Below are 20219 nucleotides of genomic sequence, written 5' to 3' on the forward strand. Positions count from 1 at the left end.
AAACCTTGAGTAAGAGCTATATATGCTCCTGAAGAACAAAAACAGAGTTCTTAAGTGTATCTCTAGAAAATCAGAAGTGAATGAAAGAAGAGAGTATGCCATTGTCCCAAAAGCCAATATTCTATCTTATTCCAACACTCTTTCTACTTGAGAAAAACTCTTCTACTCTGAGACTGTGTTCATTTGTATTCTTAGTTAGTGCTTTTCGATCAGTTGAAATATATGGCACATTGTGGTTCTCAATAAATGTTTGTTGAATGAATACCTAAAGACTGTTGTATTAATTTCCCGTGGCTTCTATAACAAATTACCACCAGCTTGTGGCTTAAAATGGCAGAAATTTACTCTCACATTTTTGAAAGCCAGAAGTCCAAAATCTGTATCACTGGGCCAAAATCAAGGTGTCAGCATGGCGATTCTTCCTCCAGAAGTTATAGGGAAGAATATGGTCCTTGTCTCTTACAAAAGCTTCTAGTAGCTGCTAGCATTCCTTAGTTTGTGGCTGCATCACTACAATCTTCAAGACCAGCATCTTCAAATCTTTCTCTGCTCTATCTTCACATCACCTGTGTGTCTGTGCATAAAATCTCTCTCTGCCTCCCTTTTATAAGAACATGTGAGATTGCATTTAAAACCCACCCTGATACCTGTTAATCCCCAAATAATCCCCCCATCTCAAGATTCTTTAATCACATCGACAAAGACCTTTTTTTTAAAAATCATGTACGGTAACATTCACAGGTTCCAGAGATTAGAATGTGGATATGTTTTAAGGGGACAATTTTTCAGCTTAAGGTACAAGCATACAAAGGAAGTAATAAACAAAAAACAGAATATATGCTAAGAAAAGAGAGCTCCAACAGAGAAACATTCCGTTGCTCATATGGATGTCTTAGATCATCTTAATGCACCTAAAATCTTTACTTCCAAAAAAAACAAAAATTAAAGACAACTTTATTAAAATTAATGTGGTACCTAGAGGGGTGGGATAGGGAGGGTGGGAGAGAGATGCAAGAGGGAGGGGATATGGGGATATATGTATACCTATAGCTGATTCACTCTGTTATACAACAGCAACTAATGCAACATTTTAAAGCAATTATACTCCAATAAAGATGTTAAAAAAATTAATGTGGTAATAAAGAAATTTTCAAACCAGTCAGTGCTAATAAATAAAAATTGGAAGATTACAGGCTTTTCCTCTGAAAGAAATAATATTACTTAAGATGAAGAATGGGTCTATTAGAATTTTTGTGGGGAACGAGATCCAAAATCACCATTACTAGTATAATTCACTTGGATTCTTTATGGGATAAAATAACATTGGTTGAGATATTTTCTCTACACCAACATTTTTTTTTTTTTTTTTTTTTTTGCGGTACGTGGGCCTCTCACTGTTGTAGCCTCTCCCGTTGTGGAGCACAGGCTCAGCGGCCATGGCTTATGGGCCCAGCCACTCCGTGGCACGTGGGATCCTCCTGGACCGGGGCATGAACCCATGTCCCCTGCATTGGCAGGCGGACTCTCAACCACTGCGCCACCAGGGAAGCCCCACCAACATTATTTTTGCAGACTTCTGCAGATAGGAGAGGAGAGAGAAGAAAATATTGCCAAGACTTTTGACAATACAAAAGGCTGAAAGGAAACGTTGAATGAATTAAGCATTTCAGGAAGTTTTAAAACTCAGAATATAGAGCTATTATTTATTGCACTGAGAAAATTGATAATTTTGAAATTCTTAGAACAGAAATCTAGACTATATTATCACTATTATTTTTCTTCTGCTGTTTCTATGTCCTGCCACTGTCTCCCAACGTATTATTGCACATTAGGGAACCCAATATAAAAGCAGTTTAAAATTATAGAAATAATAAAAATCCTTTCATTTTATTTTCTTTTTCTGAATATTTTCAAAACTTCTATTGATACATTCTAAGAACAAAGCAAGGGTTTACACACATGTCTTTAAGAGTATTTATTAACATTTCTTTTAATGTCCACATTTTAAAGTTTGTCCTAGAATTCCTTATCCAGTAAATACTTGTTGAAAAGTAAATATTTATTGAGTTAATATATATTTGTTGAGTGGTTGAAAGAATGAATATTTGCTGAATGACTGAAAGGCAAATGAATGAATAGTGGCCCACAGACACTTTTTCAGAGGTAGGTAAAGTACACCAATTCTCTCTAGAGCGATCCAAATGGGAAACAGGAATGTGATTCTTGCTTGTGACTTATGAAACCCTGGTGCCCATGGACTATGTAGGTGGGGAATATCATGAGCACAGTCTGTGTGCCCAGAAAACCTTACAGAAGGATTCTCAAATCAGTCTGGAAACAACAAAAATAGAGAAGACATAAATGTATTGTTTCATTTATTTTTATTTTTTATTGAATTATGTTTGAATGTATTTTGGAAGTTTATTATCCTCATCAGTTTCTCTGAAAATTTTTCTTCCCCTCCTCTTCCTTACCTCTTGACCCTCTTCCTCACTCTTTTCCTCCTTGTCTTCCCTACTGTGTAGTTCCTCTTATTGTGCTATCATTGGACACATTCATCATTATCAACCAACAAAAGTTAGATGTGGCCTGATGAACACTTTCTGCCTGACATCTGCAGCTATTTTCAGCTCTTGGAGAAATTCAGTAGAGATCACTTAGTCTTAGGACCAACTGAACGTTTTAAAACTGTTGCTGAGACCAAACAAAAGATGACAAATAGAAAATAAAATAAAATATAATTGACCAGGATCACAATGAACATTGCCAATATGGATTTAGAATGCATGGTCGTCCAAGTCAAATGCAATGGTACTCTCCTTTTTAAATTCCAACTAAACCTTTAAAGTTTGGAAATACTTGGATTGACCATGGGGTTTATAGAATTGACATGGTTGATAATTGAGACCCTGTGGCAAGATGGAAAGAAACTCATTCTGATTCTCCCTCTTCCTTATATAATATAGCCCAATTTGCAGATTCTGCTTCTTCCATTGTAATTCTAGCTTGCCATTTTTGGTTTTTTCCTGAACCATTCAGCTATAATCAACTAATAGGAGTGAAGAGCCAGTCAAAAAAATCACATTGTGGTGTTAATTATTGACATTTCTGGAGATGCTCCTAGTTCTTTGGTAAGCCAGTAGCACCCCATGTACATAGAAGGATATGTGTAATTCCTGAGACTTAACAGAAGAGCTTTAAACTGAAGCTCCAAGTGAAAAAGGGAGGTATATGCTGTGTATTCAGTATTATGGTGGGTCTCCTGCATCAATCTACCTGCTGTGGGAAGGAATTAGCCAGGAAGTTCCTTATCTTCTCAAGATCAGGAATGATTTTCAAGTCCTCACCTCCAGGGAACTTCTTTCTAGTCATTATTGGAATTTGAACTGAATTTATTTTCTCTCAACATTTCTGGCATATTATGCCCACTAACCCTTCCCATTCTGGATTCTTGGTGTTCTTTTTCCCCTTTTTATTTATCCATTCACTTGTTTTTTCAAAAAGCAATAAATGAACATTTATTGAGTGTCATATATGGGAGAGATATTGGATTTGTACTTGGGGTACAAGATCGTAATACACATTGTCAAAAGCTATGGGGGAGTGTGGTCTATGATCTACAGTGAATGGCCGTACATTCTCTCCTCTGGCTTGAACCTAAATGGAAACTGACCAGATGTAGCCTTTCCCAAGTAGTTATATGTAATATAGATTTTTCAACATAAGATTAATCAATATAAACTGTTTAACTAGGTGAGTGCCTATGATGGTGCGTTGGTCTCATTATAGGAGATTTTCTCTCTCTGTGTGTGTGTGTGTCCTGCCAGTGGCTGCCTTGACCTTCACTGTGGATTGGATCTGGAACAAGGGCTTTCAAGATCAAGAGCCTCCTGCCACAGACTCAGTGTTCCAGTGTCAGGAAGAAGGACAGCAAGAACTGCTGCAATGGAGTGCAGCATTACCAACTATGAAAGCTGGGGCTTTATATTTAGTAAACCCTAATATGGTGACCCTAAATGTGTTTAGTGCACAGGCTGGCTCTGCTACTCCCACTTTTCTGGCTGGACGTTTTACCTCTATCACCTCAGGCAACCCTAATATGCTGACATGGATAAGATGTGATGCCCTTCACTGGATATAGGTGGCTGTTTTAGGTTGGTACTAATAAAATGTTGTGGTTGGGTCTTAGACTAAAAATTTATGCACGTGTTCACACACACACACACACACAAAGTACATGGATTTAAGGTATTTTATTTCTGCTAGCAAAAAATTGCATTTATCTATAAACAATGAACCCTTTATGGTGGAATTTCAGGCAAAATAGGAGAGATATTTGATAGCAGGTGGCCATTCTCAAACCCCCTTAAGTGCACCTTATTCCAAAGGTCTATTATCTTCTTTGTTCAGTTTAGTGCAAACATGGGACCTGGTGATAAGACTGCTGTCTTTCTAGACAAAATTGAGTTTAAGAGTTTTATGTATGTTTGCCTTAGCTGAGATTTTTAAAAAATGCTTCCAGTTTAACATAATTTTATGTACATTCTTCAAAATCCTTTTCTTTTTCATTATTTTCAGTCATTATGCTGAGATAAATTTGATCCACACTTTCCTTTTAATTTATGGAGAACACATTAAAATGTTTGACCTGTGAAACATTTAGTGAAACATCAGATGATATTTCTGATAAAAAAGGGGATTTCAAGGCTAAAATTCATAAAGTTGACTTACCAAAATTAAACATACTATGATTAAAGTTTAGGATTACTTCAGATTGTGAAATTAATAAATAACAAGATGAACCTATGATTTAGAAAAATATACACCTCTTGCCTTTATTTCTCTTATTACTATTTTATGAGAAAACAATAGAAATGCATAGACCAAAGTCGACCCTTTCATTCTTAAAATCTTCTCTTTTTATCTGTGTATTTAATTTATAATTTGTAACAGTTTAAAGTAGCATTTTTCAGAGTGTGGGAACACAAGACCCTCAAAAGGTACCTCACCAAACAAACTCTCTCATTAACTAAATATAGAAATCACACAATAGCATATCCTATCTGGGAGATTCACAGTGTGATGGTAGTGCCACCTGGAAGCTCTGAAAGAATGGAAGGTAGTGAAAGAATATTCTTAACTCTATCTACCGCAGCACTGCCTGCTTTGCAATTATATCTATTAATATTATCCATGGATTGCACTTTGGGAAATATTGACCAAGTTTTTCATGGTTACTTAACCCTTAAACATTTTTCCTCTTCAGAGAACAGAGGCAGTATAGTTAGATATTTGGATTTTGGACTCAGATAACCTGAGTTCAAGCTCCAATTCTGTGACCTTGAGCAAATGACTTAACTCTTTGAATGTCAGTCCTTCCACCTCTAAAATGGGCATCATAATAGTATCAGTCTCATAGAGTTGCTGGTAAGTCTTAAATGATAACTTCTATGAAGTACCTAGCATAGTGCCTGGCATATAGAAAGCTAATTTTTTATATTTATGATTGTACTGCTACTATTAGAGATGGCTTTGGATGTATACATCTTAGCTACTCATAAACATGGAAGTCATTATTGTGATTTCTATCATCTTGAGCTTTTCATTCAGAGGCAATAGGTTTGGGCAGATAACAGATCTTTCAACAGCCAACTTTGCATCTGGAATCTCCTCCAACATCATCTACCACACTCTAAGCTAAAGAATTCAATCTCACTTAGGCAAGATTATCTAAGAGCTTAGTTATTTAACCTAACAAGTTAATCAAGTTTATCTTCCTTGTCCTTCTGTCCTTCCAACCCATTACTTTTCTGTCTCTCTTTTTTCTTCTTATGCTTTTCAGCTCCAGTACTGCTTTGACTAATTTATGTTTCCTTCTCTCTTTCATCCAGCATCAACTGAACTGATTTAGGGTGACCTGGCCATGCTTTACTAATCCACCAATTCAACAAATATTTACTCAGTACCTAAGCGGTCCTTGAATTTATGTATCACTCTGTGCACGGAACTCCAGGACCTGACTTTGGCAAAAGGCAGAATCTGAATGTTTACATAAGAGGAAAAAGAATGAAAACACAGCTACCTAAAAAATAGCTGAGATGCAAGAAGCCCTTTGGTTAGGAGAGAGAGACTGTGCACACAACAGGAAGAAGCCACAGACTCACTGGCAAAGGGTGAGTTTTTCCATCACAAGCACACCTCTTTCCCAAACGCTCTCTCCTCGAAAGCTGCTGACAGAGCTTTGGCAAAGGATCATCCTCCCACTGGCTGATAAGCTAAGCCCTGTTTTATATTTAACTCACTCCAGTAGGAGGGGTGGAGTGGGGGATGCGTTGTTTTTAAGAGGAGCCGTGACAATATTCTCGTCAGTCCTCTTCCTCCAGCTCAGCTCCTCTTCTGGAGTCCTTACCCCACCCCCTTGATTCCACATTCATCCTTGAGTGTCTAGTGGGAACGTGAAGGGAGAGGAAAAGATTCAAGCAGCCAGAGAGAGAGAGGTGTGGGAAAGGCGAAAGCAGGCTGGCAAACCAGGGAATTCCTTCCAGTTGAAGAAGGAAGACTGCTGACGTTAGTTAGTTAAATTTAACAACCTTTTATGTGTAGCATTTGACTTTGGAAACAAAAATGATCTTGGAGGAGGAAGAAGGCTCTAAGAGATACTGCATTAAAAAGAAACATGTGGCCATTATCTGTGCGGTGGTGGTGGGTGTCGGATTAATAGTAGGACTTTCCGTGGGCTTGACCAGATCGTGTTACTCTACCGATGGAGGACAGGGCACAACCCAGGCTCCTTCCCACAGGCCTCCCACTTTGAGCCCTCCACAGCCTCCCACTTTGAGCCCTCCACAGCCTCCCACTTTGAGCCCTCCACAGGACCAGGGGGTCTGCCCTGCCAGTGAAGATGAAAGTGGAGGCTGGAAAGATTTCAGGCTGCCTGACTTCATCAACCCAGTGCACTACGACCTGGAGGTGAAGCCCCTGTTGGAGGAGGACACGTACACGGGCAGCGTGAACATCTCCATCAACGTGAGCTCACCCACCTGGAACCTGTGGCTGCACCTCCGGGAGACGAGGATCACCCAGCTCCCGGTGCTGAGGAAGCCCTCTGGGGAGCAGGTGAAAGTCAGGCGGTGCTTCGAATACAAAAAGCAGGAGTATGTGGTGGTGGAGACAGAAGAAGAGCTTGCACCCAGCGGTGGCAAGGGTCTCTACCACTTGATCATGGAGTTCGCTGGCCGGCTGAACAGCTCGCTCGTGGGGTTTTATAAAACAACATACATGGAGAAAGGACAAAACAAGTAAATTTTTTTTTTTTGCTTTATTTCTCCAAAGCTATATATTTGCTTTCCATTTCTTCTCCTTCCCTTTCACTTTCCACCTTTCAATTATATTGATGGTCTGATCTTTATCTAAACTTGGTTTCATTTCTGCCTGTTCATCTGGGAAGCAAAAATTCTTGACCTTTTATATTTTCAAAGCCTACCACAAAATTTGAAAGTATTGAATGAGCTGCATGGCGTCTAAAAAATCAGTGTAAGTCCTTTATTTCATCAGGAAAAATCATAATATACTGCATTCTATCCTTAATATTTACATGAACTACCTCAAACTTTAAAAATACATGTGTCTGGTAAATTTCACTGGTGATATTCTTGGGCTATATGGCAATGATTTTAAAGTGAACTTTTAAAATGATATCACACTAAATTTAAGTGAAAATCAGTAAATATCAATTATAATTTTGTCTGTTTTACTGGAGAAGAAACATTGAAAGAGTATGTAAAATCCAAGCAATTGTCTTTGTGTTTTCATTTAGGAAGGAAGGTAGGACTATGTCTTTTTAATCTCATATGGCCAGAACCATGTTTTACAGATAGGCTTTCAATAAATACTCATTGAGTCCATACATTAGTGGTAGCACACGGATAAATCTTCAGGCTTATTAACTATCATGCAGTATGCCATGGTTATGCTAAGGCTTTTGTGACATAAAAGATATATTAAGCAATTAAGAACATAAATATATCCCCCCCCACAGCCCTCCTAGTATACATGTATATATACTTACATTCCCTGAGTCTAGCCAAATGGTTACTTGCCTTGTCGCTCAATCAGAGGCTATTACTAGAGCTTTGTCAAAGGCATAAACTCTCTCAATGAACTCAAAAAACCTTCACTCTGTGGGTGTGGTCCTTGCATCAGAGAGGAAGGCTACACCTGAGGTACCACTGAACTTGAACCTGCTTTGACCTTTGCCTACTTAGATTCTGAACAAGTAAATGATTAAGAAACCTTATATCACTATTCAGAGTGAGACTGAGGCCAGCCCTCTGAATATTCCTTTCCTATGTTGTTTTAAGCATTTTATAGAGCAAAGCAAATCTTTTGGTCAAAATTCTTCCTATTGTTTGTCAGAGACCCAGGGATAAAAATAAAATATTATACTTTCTTATCTCACTGTGTAGTACAGCAATAAACTGAATAGAAATGATAGTCTGAAAAAAATATTTGGAGGGATCATGTTCATATAGATACTGTATCTTTTTTTTTCTTTTTGCGGTACGCGGGCCTCTCACTGCTGTGGCCTCTCCCGTTGCGGAGCACAGGCTCCGGACGCACAGGCTCAGCGGCCGTGGCTCATGGGCCCAGCCACTCCACGGCATGTGGGATCTTCCCGGACCGGGGCATGAACCCGGGTCCCCTGCATTGGCAGGCGGACTCTCAACCACTGCGCCACCAGGGAAGCCCTAGACACTGTATCTTAATATTACTTGCAAAAAACAAGCTTCTTTATTGTTTACATATTCTTTCTGTTTATAAAAATTACAAATGTTGAAAGCATAGGAAATTATAAAAAGGAAAAAAAGAACCTATAAATAATTTCACCACCCAGTGGTTAGCCCTGTTAAAACGTTAATGTATAGTCTAATTTTTTTTAGGTAATCAAAATTGTAATTATGTCTACATATCTCTCTCTGTCCATATACCTTTTAACTGAATATATTGTAAGCATTTCCCTTTGCTAAATATTTTCAAGAATCTGATTTTAAAGATTGTGCAATATTCCACTGCATGAATGCAGTTTTTTTAAAAAACCAATTCCCTAATGTTGGACATTCGAGTAGCTTCCAGTATTTTATTACTATAAACAAGTCAGAAAGAACATAGTTGTAAGTACCTCTGTAAGTGTGTGTCTATTTATTTTCTCATGTTAGGATATAGTCCGAAAAATAGAATTGCTGGGTCAAAGGGTACAAATATGTCAAGAAACATGTAACATTTATTTTAATTATTTCATAAATAAGACACATTCACTACAGAAAACTTGAGAAACAGAAAATTATAAGAAAAAAAATCCATCTATAAGTCCATCACTCAAGCATAGTCATTGTTAGCATTTAGGCAGACATTCTTCTAGCTATTTTTTCTGGATACAGATAAACATGGCATTATTATGCTGTATATAGTATTGTGTAACATGTTTTTACAATATATCAACACTTTAACATATAATTTGGTATTCTTCCACAAATGACTTAATGGATATATGATAGCCCATTGTATCAATATAATGTAATTCATTCAACTTTCCCATTAGATTTGGGCACTTAAATTGCTTCTATTTTTTTACCTATAAACACCTATAAAATGTAATGAACAACCTTATAAAAAACTATGAATAGTATTTTCTAATATTTCTATAGGAAATTTCTTAGGAAATTGGCTCAAACTACAAATGTACGAGTGCATGCATGTGTGTGTATATATACACACATCTACACATATATAACACATGTGCATGCACGTGTGTATACGTGTGTCTCCAAACTGACTTTCAAAAATATGTCCCAAATTACATTTCCACAAACAATGAATGAAAGAACTTATTTCTCTGAGCCTTACTAACGATAAGATGATTTTTTTAAGTGTTTGCAATTTGGTAAAGGAATAATACTCTAAAGAATATCTACCTTCAAGAGATTCTAAAAATCTGTTAGTGTAAAGTGAAAACAAGTCAAAACTTTTAAATGATTATTGCTGAGTTTAAAACTGCTTTTTGGGTTGTGAAAACAACAGAAATTGCATCTGGGTAAAGCCATCAAAATACTTTATAAAATTCTATACACTACAGGAAGGCCAAAAATTATGGAACACAGTTCCATTAATAAGTTTCTGTTATATATTTTATAAGTACAAAAAATTACTAATGCTAAAATATATATTATTCATTCTAACTCTTTGGATTATTTTACTGTATGAGTTAGTTTTATGATAAGATATATACTTGAGAGATGACATTCTGAAACTTAGCTGTCTTAGTTGCTAAAATACTCAGAAATACTAAGTGACGCAAGGTTGGGGAGGAAGGCTGGTGCTCAATTAGGCTCCCATGGAGGACTGGTGTCACCAGGTTTGTCTGTTTTCATTGGTAGCAGATGAAGCTCTCACATCACACAGGATGCAGCCAGTTTTGCACTGCACACATGGTTTTGGAATGGTTCTGGAACATACTCAATAACCTCATTTAGGCTCAATGGAATACTTTCTGTTTTTCTTATTATGAAATATTTCAAGCATATGAGAAAAATGCATTGTTTTCTTTCAACCCTGTGAATAACATTTTGACAATGCAGGCCTCTCTAGCGGGTCTCATCTACAGAGTGCAGAGGAGGGCCCCACAAGAGTGAGTTCAGGGGGAACAGCACCATCCTTTCAGATTATAGAGTGAACTTTGTAATATTTGATGCTCATACAATTTCAAATGCCATCAGAGTAATACATTTTATGTATACCATCAAGATTATACTTTCCAACCCTTCTGCCTTATTGTAAAATTAACTCCAGGATTGAGTATATGCGGTATGGGATATGACCGTCGCAATCACAATGCAAATAAACATTAGTGCACTCAATAGTAACCAAAATTACTTGATTTCTGTAAATACAACTGACACTTGAACTTCATGGAGAAGAGACAACTATCTGAGCTTCTTTCCCTCAAAATTCAGAGGCAAATGGAGACTTGGAGAAGGTAGAGCCAGTTTAGAGTTCCCTAGCCATAATAATTGTATCATCTCACCGGGGAGAGAGCTATAGTGAGGCTCAGGAGAAGAAAGTTTGGGAAACTTAACAGCCACTTTTCCTACTCTCTGGTCTATTCCTTTGGGTCTGAGGAAAACCACTTTGAAGGATTGGAACCTTTGGAATGTTTTCCTGCCCACACCACCAAACCGCTTCAACACTCTTTCTCAATAGTTATGTAGGATTTCCAGTTGTTCTCTTCTCGGAGTTCCCCTCTACTCACATCTCCAAAGTATATAACAGTATTCTCTTCTCTCCAAGGTTCAGCATTTCCTTCTCTTCATTTGGGTTGCTCTTACACAGCATTTCCTAAATATCTGTTCCAGAGAGTTCTAGTTGCATGGGATATTAATAGATATTGCCAGAAAAATGCAAGGGAGGGATTCTGTGGCCAAATTTCTTTGGGAAATAATACTAAACACAAAATTATGTTAAAGGTTTTTAAACTTTAAAGTTTTTTAAAGTGGTGGGACTTTTCAGAGACTTTTACATGATAATATTCATTTTGAACCTCTAGAAGCTGCCATAGTATGCAGTTTCCCAACTGCATGAGACTGTGGAATCTTCTGTGGGTCCCTGAGGGTAGGGTCCCTGAGTCTCTCTTGTTCACTACCTAGCACACAGAGAGAACTTAATGATTATTAAATGAATATATAGAAATTTTCATATAGGCTCTCACACTAGTGTCCTCTGGAACATGCTGGGACGTGCTGCATCGCCACAGCCCCTTTCCCATAGAGGAATCCAATTTCAACCAATGACACCTCCACCTTCCCACTCAGGATGGAAAACTTCCCTTGGTTCCTTTTCTCCCTGTCTTGTCAAAGGCAAGAGAAGTCAGTAGAATCTTTTTTTGACTTAGGAATGCAGTCTTCATACTTTAAGGACTGAGAACCATTGGAATTGACAGGAATTACAACAAGAATTTAAAAGAGGGACAGATGGTTTCCGGTTGGGTTTTCTGGGTTTTTACAGCATTGCTGGGATTGAAGCTGAATTTTGATGTAATGGTGGGATTTCAATAGGAAGAGGCAAGCAAGAAGGTAAAAAGCAGGCAAACAGGAAAGGCACTAGGTCAAAAAAGCATAGTAGGGAGAAGAAGTAAGTTTGTAGGAGAGGTTTATATGAAGAGGCTAGCTAGAGATAACTCTGGAAAACCCACAGGAAAAAAAAAAAGTAAGGATAATTAATGACAGGCATTATGCAGGAGAAGTTAACCAATGACTATTTACATGGGGAGAAAAGAACTAAATCTATACATGAGTATATGAGAGAAACTGCAGTTATCCAGGAAAGAGAAGATTATGAGGATCAGGTAGGACAGTGATTTCAGGACAGACAGAAGAGAACATAATGGAGAAAATAGCTTGCAGGTAACATAGTCAGGATTTGCAGACTGACTGGCTGTGGGGAAGAGATGAGTTATAGATCTAGGATGCTCCAGATATCTGATCTGATAGCCCACACCTTTCACTGATATTGAAAATAGAAGAACCAGGTTTAGAAGGGAAGGTCATGAGTTTGGTGGCAGATGTGTTGAATGCCTGTCAGACATCTAGGAAGAGACGTCTAGTAGGCATTTGGATAATTAAATCTGAAGCACAAGGTTAGGTCTTGTGATAAAAATTTAAGAGTTAAGTGGAAACAGAGCAGAAATCATTGAGATGATAATAAAGTGTGTGTGTGTGCATGTGTGCGTGCATTATATCCTCACGCACAGATATGTACACTCATTTGTAGTTTTGATCTTGACATTTTAATTGTATGTCAGTTTATTCATTGTATTGATATGTCGAGCTATCAGTATGCACATTATCAATAAAGAACAGCTTCAGCAGGGGTGTCTTGCTTACGTGTTGCAGGATGCATAGTAATTTCCTTTATTTTGGAAGCAAGGAAACAATAAGAAATATTACTTGACCTTGAGTATCCTCTACATAGAAAAAAAAGCATTTGGAAAATAAATTTAAATAATTAATTGGTTCAAACCACCATAAAAATAGGTTGGAGGGCCTTCCCTGATGGCACAGTGGTTGAGGGTCCACCTGCCAATGAAGGGGACACGGGTTCGTGCCCCGGTCCGGGAAGATCCCACATGCCAGCAGAGCGGCTGGGCCCGTGAGCCATGGCTGCTGAGCCTGTGCGTCCGGAGCCTGTGCTCCGCAAGGGGAGAGGCCACAACAGTGAGAGGCCCGCGTAGCGAAAAAAAATGGTTGGAGTTTGAATAATCTAGATGGGTTGTCTTGCACTGATCAGCTCCTCTACCGAATTCTGGAACCCTTTACTAGTCTGCAAAGACACTTCATTGTGGCTGCCTCGCCTGCATCAGAAGTCTTTCATTTAAGTTTTTCACACAGACCTTGCTGTTTATTTTGTTGGCTCAAGATATTAAACTGATGAACATAGCCTGAGAGTCTTCATTGGAAACAGTATGCCAGATGATTTATGAGGTAATCAAGTAGTTGGTTTTTTCTAAGTTGATTCAGAGTGAACGGTTGGTGCTTGCAATCATCACTTCCTCTCTCTTCAGCATTCTCTAAGGTCACCTTGATCTGATGCACTCAGAGAAGTCAGAGGAATGACTTCCCTTTTGTAATTAAGCTACACAGAATTATACTTTTAATGTGCTGGGTCTAGTAAGTGACTTAAAACACAGAGAGGCCCCTATGTACAAATGGTTTACCTCAGCACATTTGCCTGGCATTATAATTATTTAGGACATACCCAAGAGTTACTCCTGAACATACTGTGAGATTAGCCGGGCCTTTTCCATTAACTTGCAAATCAACTCATCTAATTTAAAAAAGAAGTTTCAATCGCTGAATAAAACCTCTCCAAAGAAGTTGTGATCTAAAATGGTTTTGTATTGCTATCTCGTATACATTGTTTTCAAATCTGCATATATTTAGAAAACTTTAGTAACTCTGGATGGAATGTAGCATATACAAATAGGGCCTTTTTAAATAATTGAAGTATAGTTAATTTACGATATTATATTAGCTTCAGGTGTACAACACAGTGATTCAATATTTTTATAGATTATACTCCATTTAAAGTTACTATAAAATATTGGCTATATTCCCTGTGCTGTACAATATATCCTTGTAGCTTATTTATTTTATACATAGTAGTTTGTACCTCTTAATCCCCTACCACATTTTGCCCCTCCCCCTTCCCTATCCCCACTGGTAACCACTAGTTTGTTCTCTATATCTGTGAGTTTATTTCTGTTCTATTTGTTTATTTTTTAGATTCCACATATAAGTGATAACATACAATATTTGTCTTTCTCTGTCTGACTTATTTCATTAAGCATAATATCCTTCAGGTCTATGCATATTACTGCAAATGGCAGACTTTCATTCTTTTTTATGGCTGAGTAATATCCATTGTATACATAAATACTACATCCTCTTTATCCATTCACTTGTTGATGGACACTTAGGTTGCTTCCATATCATGTCTATGAACACTGGAGTGCATGTATCTTTTCAAATTAGTGTTTTTATTTTTTTTCCAGATAGATACCCAGGACTGGAATTGCTGGGTCATATGGTAGTCCAATTTTTAGTTTTATGAGGAGCCTCCATACTGTTTTCCATAGTGACTGTACCAATTTGCATTCCCATCAACAGCGTACCAGGGTTCCCTTTTCTCCACATCCTTACCAACGTTTGTATTTTTTGATAATAGCCATTCTGACAGGTGTGAGGCGATATCTCACTGTTTTTATTTACATTTCTCTGATGATTAGTGATGTTGAGCATATGTTTTGTGTGCCTGTTCCCCATCTGTATGTCTTCTTTGGAAAATTGTCTATTCAGGTCTTCTGCCATTTTTATTCAGGTTGTTCATTTTTTGGGTATTGAGTTATATAAGCTGTTTATGTATTATGGATATTAACCCCTTACTGGTCACATCATTTGCTAATCTTTTCTCCCATTTCATAGGCTGTCTTTTTGTTTTGTCAATGATTCCCTTTGCTGTGCAAAAGCTTTTAAGTTTAATTAGATCCCATTTGTTTATTTTTTATTTTGTTTCCTTTGCCATAGGAGACAGATTTAAAAATATATTGCTACAATTTATGTGAGTGTTCTGCCTATGTATTCTTCTAGGGGTTTTATGATTTCTGGTCTTACATTTAGGTCTTTAATTTATTTTGAGTTGATTTTTGTATATAGTGTGAGAAAATGTTCTAATTTCATTCTTTTACATGTAGCTGTCCAGGTTTCTGAGCACCATTTATTAAAGAAAATGTGTTTTCCCCATTGTATATTCTTGCCTCCTTTGTCATAGATTGACTATAAGTGCGTGTGTTTATTTCTGGGCTCTCTATTCTATTCTATTGATCTATGTGTCTGATTTTGTGCCAGTATCATACTGTTTTGGTTACTGTAGCTTTGTAGTCTGAAGTCTGAAGCCAGAGCGTGGTATCTCCAGCTTTGTTCTCTTTTCTCAAGATTGCTTTGGCAAATTGGGGTCTTTTGTGGTTCCATATGAATTTCAGGATTATTTGCTCCAGTTCTGTGAAAAACATCATGAGTATTTTGATAGGGATTGTATTAAATCTGTAGATTGCTTCGGGTAGTGTGAACATTTTAACAGTATCAATTCTTCTAATCCATGAACCTAGGATATCTTTCCATTTCTTTGCATCACCTTCAATTTCCTTCATCAATGTCTTATACTTTTCAGAGTGTAGGTTTCTCACCTCCTTGGTTAAGTTTATTCCTAGGTATTTTATTCTTTTTGACATGATTTTAAACAGGATTATTTTCTTGCTTTCTCTTTCTTTTGGTTCATTATTACTGTATAGAAAAGCAACAGATTTCTGTATACTAATCTTGTATCTTGCAAGTTTACTGACTTCATTTATTAGTTCTAATAGTTTTTTAGTGGAGAACTTAGGGTTTTCTATATATAGTATCATGCAAATAGTGACAATTTTACTTCTTTCTTTCCTATTTGGATGCCTTTTGTTTTTTCTTCTTGTATGATTGCTATGGCTAGGATCTCCAATACTATGTAAATAATTGACAAGAATGGGCATTCTTGTCTTGTTCCTGATTTTAGAGGAAAAGCTTTCAGCTTTCCACCACTGAGTATGATGTTAGCTGTGGGTTTGTCATGTATGGGCTTTATTATGTTGAGATATGTTCCCTTTATACCAACTTCAATGAGAGTTTTTATCATGAATGGATGTTGAATTTTGTTAAATGTTTTTCCTACAGCTATTGAGATAATCATGTGATTTTAATGTTTCCTGTTGTTAATGTGGTGTATCACATTGATTGATTTGTGGATCTTGAACCATCACTGCATCCCTGGAATAAATCCTACTTGATCATGGTGTCTGATCCTTTTTATATATTGTTGAATTCAGTTTGCTGATTTCATTGAGGATTTTTATATCTATATTCATCAGAGATATTGGCTTGTAATTTTCTTTTTTTGTAGTATTTTTGCCTACTTTCAGTATCAGAGTAACAGTGGCCTCGTGGGGTGAATTTGGAAGTGTTCCCTCCTCTTTAATTTTTTTAGAATAGTTTGAGAGGGATAGATATTAGCTCTTCTCTATATGTTTGGTAGAATTGCCCTGTGACGTTATCTGGTCCTGGACTTTTGTTTGCTAGGAGTTTTTTTTTAGATTGGTCTAAAAATTGGTCAGATTGTCTATTTCTTCCTGATGCAGTCTTGGAAGATTTTATGTCTCCAGAAATTTATCCATTTCTTCTAGGTTGTCTAAGTTATTGCTTTATTGCTGTTCATAATATTCTCTTATTTTTTTTAATCTGTTATATTGGTTGTAATTTCTCCTCTTTCATTTCTTATTTTGTTAATTTGGGTCCTCTCTTTTTTCTTGGTGAGCCTGGTTAACCACTTATAAAGTTTGTTTATCTTTCCAAAAAAACAATCTCTTTTATTGATCTTTTCTATTTTTTTTTTCAGTGTCTATTTATTTCCTTTCTGATCTTTATTATTTCCTTCTTTCTGCTGACTTTGGGCTCTGTTTGTTCTTCTTTTTCTAAGTCTTTTAGTTGGTAGGTTAGGTTTTTTATGTGAGACTTTTCTTGTTTCTTGAGGTAAGCCTGTGTTGCTATAAATTTCTCTCTTAAAACTGCTTTTGAGGCATCCCATAGATTTTGGATAGTTATGTTTTTATTTCCATTTGTCTCAAGGTATTTTCTGATTTCCTCTTTGATTTCTTGATTGACCCATTGGGGTTTTTTTTGTGTGTGTGTGTGTTTTTTGTTTTTTTTTTTGCAGTATGCAGGCCTCTCACTGTGTGGCCTCTCCCATTGAGGAGCACAGGCTCCAGACAAGCAAGCTCAGTGGCCGTGGCTCACGGGCCCAGCCGCTCCGCAGCATGTGGGATCTTCCCGGACCAGGGCACAAACCCGTGTCCCCTGCATCAGCAGGCGGACTCTCAGCCACTGCGCCACCAGGGAAGCCCGACCCATTGGTTTTTTAGTAGCATGTTGTTTAGTCTCCACCTGTTTGTGTTTTTCCTGTTTTTCTTCCTGTAAATGATTTCTACTTTCATACCATTGTAGTCAGAAAAAATGTTTGATATAATTTCTATCCTCTTAAATTTGTTGAGACTTGCTTTGTGGCCTAGCATACAATCTATCCTGGAGAATGTTGCATAGGCTCTTGAAAAGAATGTGTATTCTGCTGTTTTTGGATGGAATGTCCTGCAGATACATATTAAGTCCAACTGGTCTAATGTGTCATTTAAGACCACTGATTTCTTAATGGTTTTCTATCTGATGATTCTATCTGGATGACTGTCCACTGATGTAAGTGGTGTGATCAAGTCCCCTACTATTATTGTATTATTGTCAATCTCTCCCTTTTTGTCTGTTAATCACACTCATATTCCCAAATTAGTTATCTAGCTTATTTCTGAGGTGTGACTAAACTGAAACATTCTTGCAGAGAGTGACATTTTCTCTTCCTTTGCCTGGGGAAGAAATCAGAATCCAGAGGAATTCAAAAGAAAAAAGCAGCTGACTAAACATGGGGTTGGAGCCTGGTGGATCTTCTTATAAATCCTTAGTACACTGGGGAAGTGTACAGGCTTCTTTATATTCTGATTCATTTGCAATTCACTACAGTCTACATGTGTTAGAAACTTCAATTGATTAGTTAAACTGTTATCACAAAAACTAATCAGTAATACTGAAGAATAAATTCTTGGCTGGGACTTTTTGGGTAACTTTATTTTGAAATAATTTCAAACTTAACAGAACAGTTACAAGAACAATACAAGGAACTCCTAGGAACACCACCAATTGTTTACATTTTGTCCTATTTCCTCTCTTCCCAGCAACCCCATGTCTCTGTCTCTCTCTCGACCTTTAGAGTATATTGAAACATTGTCTCGCTTTACCTCTTCACATTCAGTACATATTTCTTAAGTACAGAGACATTTTCTAACATAACCACAGTACAGTTATCAGAATCAGAACATTTAACATTGATATGATAATCATCTAATCCACAATGATAATCAAATTTCATCAATTAACCCAGTATTTTTTTTCCCAGTCCAGTATCCAGTTTGGATTCATGCAATACATTTAATGTCATGCCTTTTTAAACTCCTTTAAAATGGAACAGTCCCTTGCCTTTCTTTGTCTTTCACAACCTTGATATTTTTGAAGAGCACAGGCCAGTTATTTTGAGAATATCCCTCAGTTTTAGTTTGTCTGATTTTCCTCATGATTTAAAAATGCAAGTTTAGCATTTTTGTCAGGAATTTCAGAGAAGTGATACTTAGTCCCTCTCACAAAGTCACATCAGGAGACACGTTATGTTGATCTGTACAATTATTAGTGATCTTTGATTACTTGCTTAAGGCGGTATCCAACAGTTTTCTTCATTGTAAAGTTATAATTTTTTTCTTTGTAAGTAATTTTCAGAGAAAGTGTTTGAAACTATTCAGATATCCCTTTCCTCAACAAACTTTCATCCACTTTGTTTTAGCATCCACTGATGATTTTCTAAAGCCATCATTCCTCCTAAAATTATTAGTAGGCAATCTACTGTAAAGAAGAGCTTTCCTTTGCCCCATTTATTTATTCATATGTTTTATCATGGATTCTTATTTTAATCAGTAGTTTATAATTCCATTACTTATTTTGATGTTCCCCCAGATCTGGCCAGGGGTAGTCTCCTCCAGCTGGCTTTTGTGTCCTTTTGACTTATTCTTATGATTCTTTGAAAACGTCCTTACTTTTTGGCAAAGCAAGATGTTCCAGGTTCATTTTGGACCTTTCCAATCCAGCACTGGAATGAGGAAGTTTTATGAAGAGTTCTGGTTCCTTTTATTGGAGTGGTAATGGGAACTAGTTGTGCTCATTGCTACAAGCTTGTCATTTCTTCTAGTCCTGTTCAGCAGACAAAACTAGGAAATACATGTCTTTGTGTATTTTTATCTCCATTTACATATATAGATACATGTGTACATGAAAAATCATTAAGTATACACCGAACCTGCAGTTATAGTTCAATACCAAGGTCTAGTCTTCCTTTTTTATTTTTAACTCTATTCCCCAGCTGTGAGAAACCTGCCTTCTGTTATCCTTATTTTTTTTTCATTTGCTCAAGCTTGGGATACAGAGAAGATTGTTTCTGAACTGTTAACTCATGCCACTGCAACAATCCAAATCTAAATCTATTTACTGAAGCACAATATTGATTTTCAGTTATTTTTAGGTAAAATTTATATACATTAAATGCACAAATCTAATGGGAACAATTCAATGAATTTTGACAAATGCACACATCTTTGTTAACCACACCCATAAAAAGGTATAGGTTTTTTTTTAACATCTTTTTTTTTTTTTTTTCTTTTTGCGGTATGCGGGCCTCTCACTGTTGTGGCCTCTCCCGTTGCGGAGCACAGGCTCCGGATGCGCAGGCCCAGCGGCCATGGCTCACGGGCCCAGCCGCTCCGCGGCATATGGGATCCTCCCAGACCGGGGCACGAACCCGTATCCCCTGCATCGGCAGGCGGACTCTTAACCACTGCGCCAGCAGGGAGGCCCTTTTTTTTAACATCTTTATTGGAGTATAATTGCTTTACAATGGTGTGTTAGTTTCTGCTTTATAACAAAATGAATCAGCTATAT

The 20219-nt window shown here is 37.2% G+C and overlaps 1 protein-coding gene across 1 annotated transcript in view; it reads left to right on the plus strand.

The window, feature by feature from the left end:
• Nucleotides 1-6454: 6454 nt before the first annotated feature.
• The window catches only part of ENPEP (glutamyl aminopeptidase), a 103560-nt gene continuing 89795 nt past the window's right edge, over nucleotides 6455-20219 (plus strand). Inside the window, exon 1 of the mRNA XM_060088564.1 lies at nucleotides 6455-7298. Within this exon, the coding sequence (XP_059944547.1) occupies nucleotides 6625-7298 (674 nt within the window). The 5' untranslated portion in view covers nucleotides 6455-6624. The remainder of the gene's footprint in view (nucleotides 7299-20219) is intronic.

The sequence above is a fragment of the Mesoplodon densirostris genome, chromosome 1, assembly GCF_025265405.1.
Source record: "Mesoplodon densirostris isolate mMesDen1 chromosome 1, mMesDen1 primary haplotype, whole genome shotgun sequence".
NCBI lineage: Eukaryota > Metazoa > Chordata > Mammalia > Artiodactyla > Ziphiidae > Mesoplodon > Mesoplodon densirostris.